Source organism: Trichogramma pretiosum, unplaced genomic scaffold, assembly GCF_000599845.2.
Source record: "Trichogramma pretiosum strain Unisexual culture from Peru unplaced genomic scaffold, Tpre_2.0 scaffold38, whole genome shotgun sequence".
Taxonomy (NCBI): domain Eukaryota; kingdom Metazoa; phylum Arthropoda; class Insecta; order Hymenoptera; family Trichogrammatidae; genus Trichogramma; species Trichogramma pretiosum.
In genome coordinates this window covers 207725-215227 of record NW_019641677.1, presented here as the reverse complement: position 1 = coordinate 215227, position 7503 = coordinate 207725, and the positions used below count along the sequence as shown (strand labels likewise).

Genomic DNA, 7503 nt, shown 5'->3' with positions numbered 1-7503 from the left:
AAAAAAAATATCTCATTCGATCTTCGAATCGACGCCAATACGGGCCATAGCACTATTCGCTGCAGTGAAATTTTAGATTTTACTCCCCAAGATTGTATTGGAGAGTTACTGGGTTTCCGCTCGCGCGTGCTTGAAGCAAATACCTACCACTTGTCTGATTCGTGTGTGACGATTACTGGCATAAATTCGATACGCATAGAGTGTAATATTGCTTCGGGTGCGTATATGAATGGAGAAAAAGTACGTACCATTCACGAGTTCTATCCCACAGTCGGGTTTGGATATAAAATCGTTGAAATACCTCAAAGCATAATTTATATGCCGATAAATATTTCTACGATTGACAATATTCAATTGCGCATAGTTGATCAGAAAGGACAAATTATCGATTTTCAAGGAGAAACTATAACCGCGCGACTTCACATCAGATCGATTACGTAATGGGGATTGTTTTCAAGACAAATAAAATTGTACATCCTTATAAAAGAGAGACGCGATGCAAAGATCAAGTCAGTTACAACCGGGAACGCCCCAAATTAAGTGCTCAAAACGTCCAGTTTCTAAAATCGCTAGGTTTCTACGAAGCTGGAAAGAAAAAGTAGCTTGCTTTTGTACCTTTGTAGCAATCATATACAAAGTAGAGAAGAAGAAGAAGAAGAAGAAAATCGATAAAAAAACAAAGACACAATGAACGATGTATTAGACATTCATTCGGATGTTATCTTCGATGAGACTATTACTCACTATGAAATTCATGCTCATCAGCCGTATTCATCGTCGAGCTTCGATAATAACGATGAGATAAGAATCGCCATACAGCACCAAGAATTAAATTTGCTGCCATAGCAAAGCTACATACATATATTTGGAAGACTTTCGACCACCGCAAATACACCGGTGACTTCGACTCAATTGGTGAATAATGGCATATGTCATCTGTTTGACGAAATACGCTATGAAATCAATGCGATTGAAATCGATCGATGCAAAGCAGCTGGTATCACGACTACTATGAAAGGATGTGCCTCGTTCAGCTCTGCACGGGCGCATCGTCAAGAAAATGCTGGCTGGTGTAACGATCTATCGCAGCACCCGCCCGTCGCTGATGCTGCTGGAAATTTCGATGTGCATTTACCGCTCAATATGATTTTTGGTTTTGCTGAGGATTATAAAAAGATCATTGTCAACGCAAAGCATGAACTAATTTTGGTGAGATCACGCACAGATCTAAATGTGGTAGTGCAGTTGCGACCCCAGCCAGTCGAACTTGGTGAAAATCCGACGCAGGCCCAGCGCGATGCAGCAGCACGGGCGGCGCAACCGAAAGCATTCAAGATAACTTTGAAAAAAATAGAATGGTGTATGCCGTCGATACAACTTTCAAATGCTAATAAAATTCAGCTTCTCAAAGAACTGGAGACAAATCGACCTGTTAAAATAGCTTTTAGATCGTGGCAGCTGTTTGAGTGGCCGTCTATACCTGTGGCCACAAGACAACATGTTTGGGCCGTTAAGACCTCGAGTCAGCTTGAAAAGCCGCGATTCGTAATTANTCAAGGAGAAACTATAACCGCGCGTCTTCACATCAGATCGATTACGTAATGGGGATTGTTTTCAAGACAAATAAAATTGTACATCCTTATAAAAGAGAGACGCGATGCAAAGATCAAGTCAGTTACAACCGGGAACGCCCCAAATTAAGTGCTCAAAACGTCCAGTTTCTAAAATCGCTAGGTTTCTACGAAGCTGGAAAGAAAAAGTAGCTTGCTTTTGTACCTTTGTAGCAATCATATACAAAGTAGAGAAGAAGAAGAAGAAGAAGAAAATCGATAAAAAAACAAAGACACAATGAACGATGTATTAGACATTCACTCGGATGTTATCTTCGATGAGACTATTACTCATTATGAAATTCATGCTCATCAGCCGTATTCATCGTCGAGCTTCGATAATAACGATGAGATAAGAATCGCCATACAGCACCAAGAATTAAATTTGCTGCCATCGCAAAGCTACATACATATATTTGGAAGACTTTCGACCACCGCAAATACACCGGTGACTTCGACTCAATTGGTGAATAATGGCATATGTCATCTGTTTGACGAAATACGCTATGAAATCAATGGGATTGAAATCGATCGATGCAAAGCAGCTGGTATCACGACTACTATGAAAGGATGTGCCTCGTTCAGCTCTGCACGGGCGCATCGTCAAGAGAATGCTGGCTGGTGTAACGATCTATCGCAGCACCCGCCCGTCGCTGATACTGCTGGAAATTTCGATGTGCATTTACCGCTTAATATGATTTTTGGTTTTGCTGAGGATTATAAAAAGATCATTGTCAACGCAAAGCATGAACTAATTTTGGTGAGATCACGCACAGATCTAAATGCAGTGGTGCAGTTGCGGCCCCAGGCAGTCGAACTTGGTGAAAATCCGACGCAGGCCCAGCGCGATGCAGCAGCGCGGGCGGCGCAACCGGAAGCATTCAAGATAACTTTGAAAAAAATAGAATGGTGTATGCCGTCGATACAACTTTCAAATGCTAATAAAATTCAGCTTCTCAAAGAACTGGAGACAAATCGACCTGTTAAAATAGCTTTTAGATCGTGGCAGCTGTTTGAGTGGCCGTCTATACCTGTGGCGACAAGACAACATGTTTGGGCCGTTAAGACCTCGAGTCAGCTTGAAAAGCCACGATTCGTAATTATAGGCTTCCAGGCCAATCGAAAATCAAGTGCTTACCAAAACGCGAGCATGTTCGATCACTGCCACATAACTAATGTCCGGCTATTTTTAAATTCTCAATATTATCCCTATGGCAATTTAAATATCGACTTTACACAAAACCAATATGCTCGTCTTTATGAGATGTATGCCAATTTCCAGTCGAATTATTATGGCAAAAATTCAAAACCAATGTTGAGTCGGGCGCATTTTAAGGATTATATGCCGCTGATAATCATTGATTGCTCGAAGCAGAATGAATCTTTGAAGGCAGCGCCGGTAGATGTGCGCATCGAATTTGAGTCCAACGAACCTTTTCCACCCAATACGTCTGCATACTGTCTTATCTTGCATGATAGAATCATAGAACAAAATATTTTGAGTGGAGAAATTAAAAAAGTAACATAGACTCTCGTGAAAGCGGTTGCAAGTTAGTTATCAAAATGAGCTGCTACTTGCTAGACGTGCTTGGTTTTCGCGACAACGAGGACAAATTAATAGTCAAAGAAATGGCTTTGATGCCACTCCGCTGCGACGCAGAGCCTCAAACATGGATCTTCAAACCACCCTTTCATAAAAATCTGCTGGATGCGGATGTCCGTCGCTTGAACGAGAACACCTCATATATACATGGGATGAGCTGGGAGTCTGGTGAAATTGACTATGAGTGTATCAATGCTATACTTTGCGAGCATTTGAAAGACGCGAAAACAATATATGTAATAGACTTTACCGTTGCGCATTGGCTACGTTCCTATGGCTATACACATTTTTTTAATTTTTCGACTGTATCCGACTATGTAAATCATGTTATTCCTATGATCGAGCGCGAAACAAAGTGCTCACATCATAGCGATTCGTTTATGATAGATTGCGCCGTTAAAAATGTTAAACAAATGTTGGTAAATATTATGTTATATGGACAAAAAGAGCTACAACACATGCATTGATGTAAAATTAAGCAGGCATTCAATAAAGAATCAACAGCAAAACAAATTTCTCATTATTCCAAAACCCAATCAGAGCACACTAGCTCGAACACTTGATCCAGCCGCGCAAGGTGCATGGCCATCGAGGTGAAAGTATAGCAGCTGTACTATAGATCAAGATCGTCTTTCAACGATGATTGCTCTGTGGGACATCTCTCATGCATACATAAAGGCGCACCTTCACGCGTGCTACGCGTATACTTATGCCGCACATATACATCGTGGATATACTCACACACACAGTTTGTACTTCGTACATATGCTCTCATGCCCACACACACACACACACACACTCACATATGCCTACTACTACTATACCAGCGGGTTCGAGCTCACACCGCGCGCGCGAGCCCGCGCACATACACACACGCACACACACACACACCGCCGTAGGGCGTGGGTTCGATCCCCACCAGACGAATTTTCGAGGTTCGTTTTTTCGCCTGGTGTGGTCGAGCCTGTGCCTGAGGTGGAGCGGGTACCACTCAAAAAGAAGACCCGGGCTATGTCATCAGCCTCCGAAGCGGTAAAAAACCCCGATCACTGTGCGAGCTGGAAGCGATAGGACAACCACAAGTAGGAGCCCGAGGCGAGGACTCACAATGCTGGCAATAGATGGAGCACACCACTCCCATGATGAAGTCGAAAGCGAGAACTACACTCACAAGAGGGCGCCGGATGCGAGAGCCAAGGCTCTGGTGGAGCGCATGATGGCGCCTGAAGCGAGAACCACACTCACAAGACGGCAACAGAAAAGGAGGAGCACTCACAGGGTAGCGCCGGAAGCGAGAAACACACTCACAAGATGTAGCCGACAGAGCAAAGCGGCGGATTTGCCATCGGCTGCAGAAGCGAGAACCACACTCACAAGATGGCACTTGACATACTACTATCTAGAGAACGAATATTCTAGAACAAAGAACACATGGCGAATATTTCTACAACCAATATGCAATAATCAATGAATCAATGTTTCATTTAAGCGGTCTAAGACAAAAACCCACGCAATTCAAATGTCACAGTATCCTTTCCCTTCGAAGGCGCTTTCCCTTGCATCTCCAAATAAACAATAAAAATATTTTATCGTGTTGGTCATTTGAATTGATGTCGATATTCTTATTATTTATTTCTATCGTATCTTCAGTTACGAACGGTTTTATGATGGAAACATGTACTTTCGCTGTTTGTTTAAATTTTAGGTGTCGTATTTCATACATTACTGGCGATATTACTTTTATCACTCTTTACGGTTCTCTGTACCTCTGTCCAAGTTTCGATGCGTAATTATTCACTTTTGACGATAGAGTGTAATTTCTTCGTAGTACTAGGTCATCAACATTGAATTTCATCTCTTTATGTTTTCTATTATAATACTTAGCTTAATTTTTATTTAAGTGTTTTACATTTCTATTTACGATGTAGTATACGGTAGTTGTTCAACTCTGTTGGCCCACGCTTCTTAAGTCAATGATTCATACGAAATTGATGGATTTTCGAGCTCATTTATTATTGTTACGATTGTTTGCAAGTTTCTGCCAAAATTAAGGTACGTCGGCGAGAATCCTGACGAAACATTAATTGATGTATTAATCGACAATGCAAATTCCAGTAGATGTTGATCCCACAGAGTGTGATCGTGCTCCACGAAAATTGCAGTCATAGATGCACTCATGATATGCGGCGATCAATGTCAGTAAAATGCTGAGCTCTTGCATTCTACAGGTAACGGCTTTGTTTGAATATTCCGTACTATTGTCGGTTGGAAAAAAATTCGGACAACCCCATTTAAATACGTTCCTAAAAAGTACCGCGTATAACAAAACCGCGGATAATAAGACCTTGCCCTTATGCGAAAGAGGGGGTTACGGTCCTCGACCTCGAGAAAGCACAGTTTATATGTACATTTTACCTACAAATAAACGTATTTTTTGAGTAATTTATCTGTTAATTTATGTTTATTTATATTTACAACACATATATGCATTATTAAATGTTTAATTTTTAAAATAAACGCTTAATTTTTTCTGCTTTGCTCGTCTCAAAATATCTTCATGCATTTCTTTATAAATTTATGCAGCTAAATCCCAGTACTGTTTGAAACCCGAGCTACGCGTCATTATTGGATCATGAATCATTGCTAATTCACCTGCTCGAATAACTAGATCCATAACTTCAACAATCAGTTTTGAATCTAAAATTGGTGTAGGTGCATCATCAGTCTGATCTGCCGGTGGCTTTTGAGGCAGTTTTCGACGGAGTTTTAGAGAAAGTGGTTACGTTTCACACCACTAGGTGGCGTCTGCTGCTAGCGTCTCCCATAAGCGACTGAGCGCTGGTAAGCGTATATAGGCAGGCGTCTCCTATCGTGTGATTGATTGATGCAACAGCTTCTTAGAAGCAGAGTTGACACTCATATGAGCGAGTAGTGGTCGGTGAGCCATCACAGGTCGCCACGAAGCTCGACGAATAGCCGGTCGTGGGTTTACCCTAGGTCGCCGTGCTATTTGGAGAGAAAGACGGTCGCGAAGCAGTAGCTTTAGGTCGCCGTCGCTCGTCATACGAGTGACCAGCTTTACTTAGCGCTGTTTTTTTTGTAAACAATTTGAGGATTCTAAGAGTCCAAGACAATTGTATATACTCGGCAGGTCCGACAATAGAAGTTTATTGTCATTAAAGAGAGTCTGCCACATAACTTATAAAAGTTGTAAAAGTTATTGTGGTAAGACAAAGATATTTTTTTTTGTTAATTTTCTGAACTTGAAGCAATTATTAGTTATTTTTTGATTGAGTCGCCTTTGACTGCCATATTATATTATTGATATGATATTATTGAAATCTATACCTATTAATAAAGACTTGTATATATATTTTAATCACTTTTCTTTTGATTTTTTCACCCTTCCAACAGCACAAGCAGATCAAGTAAAATATTCGAACGAGGTTTATGTTTTTGACTCGTATTGCAAAAAACAGAAAGCCATAATTAAGGGCTTATATATACCTTAAAATTTTCAAAAATCGATTTTTTGTATTTTAGCCTATTTCATTGGAAATTTTCTCCCCTTTTCAACCCTTTTTCAAAAATGCGAAATTCGAATCCTATCAAAAGATACAAACGATTTACTGAACAAATCCATTGTATCAATTTGAGCGAATTCTATTATTATTTCGATTTTGTTATGGTCATGTTGGCAAGCGTACCCGATGCATATAACGATCTCAAATGATCACCCCCGCGTAACAATTAAGTAATTGGTATCACGACCCCCTGTTACCACCCTAAAAACTTAAATTAACATTCCTAATATACGTTAAACTTAATTAGACCAGTGTTTGATTCTTCACGCTACAAAGTACTCCATAATATATTTCTCAACGCAAATTCTAAATAAATAGCTGTTCTTTTAGTATTTTTCATTAGTATTCATTATTTCTTAGTATTCATATATTTAGTATTAGTATTTTTAATTTCATCTTAGACATTAGAAATAATAAGTTTAAATATAATTTATTTAGTTCAGAATTAGTTTATAAAATATTTATAAAGTAAGTTTATTATTAGTTTTTTTAATATATAATTTAGTTATTACCTTTTTTGAATATATAATTTACTTTAATACTAGTTAGTAATTTTTTATAATAAAAGTTATAGTTTAGAATTAGATTATTAGATTAGAACATTATAAGATTATTAGATATAGTTAATTAGATTAAAATTAATTTTATTTTTTACTATAATTGTTTGAATATTTATATTTTCTAGAGTTAGTTTAGAGTTAGTAGA

The 7503-nt window shown here is 39.2% G+C and overlaps 1 protein-coding gene across 1 annotated transcript; it reads left to right on the top strand.

The window, feature by feature from the left end:
• Positions 1-1848: 1848 nt before the first annotated feature.
• On the top strand, positions 1849-3138 carry LOC111694058. Its single transcript, XM_023460747.1, has one exon. The coding sequence runs from the start codon at positions 1849-1851 to the stop codon at positions 3136-3138; it is 1290 nt and encodes a 429-aa protein (XP_023316515.1).
• The last annotated feature ends 4365 nt before the right edge of the window (positions 3139-7503 follow it).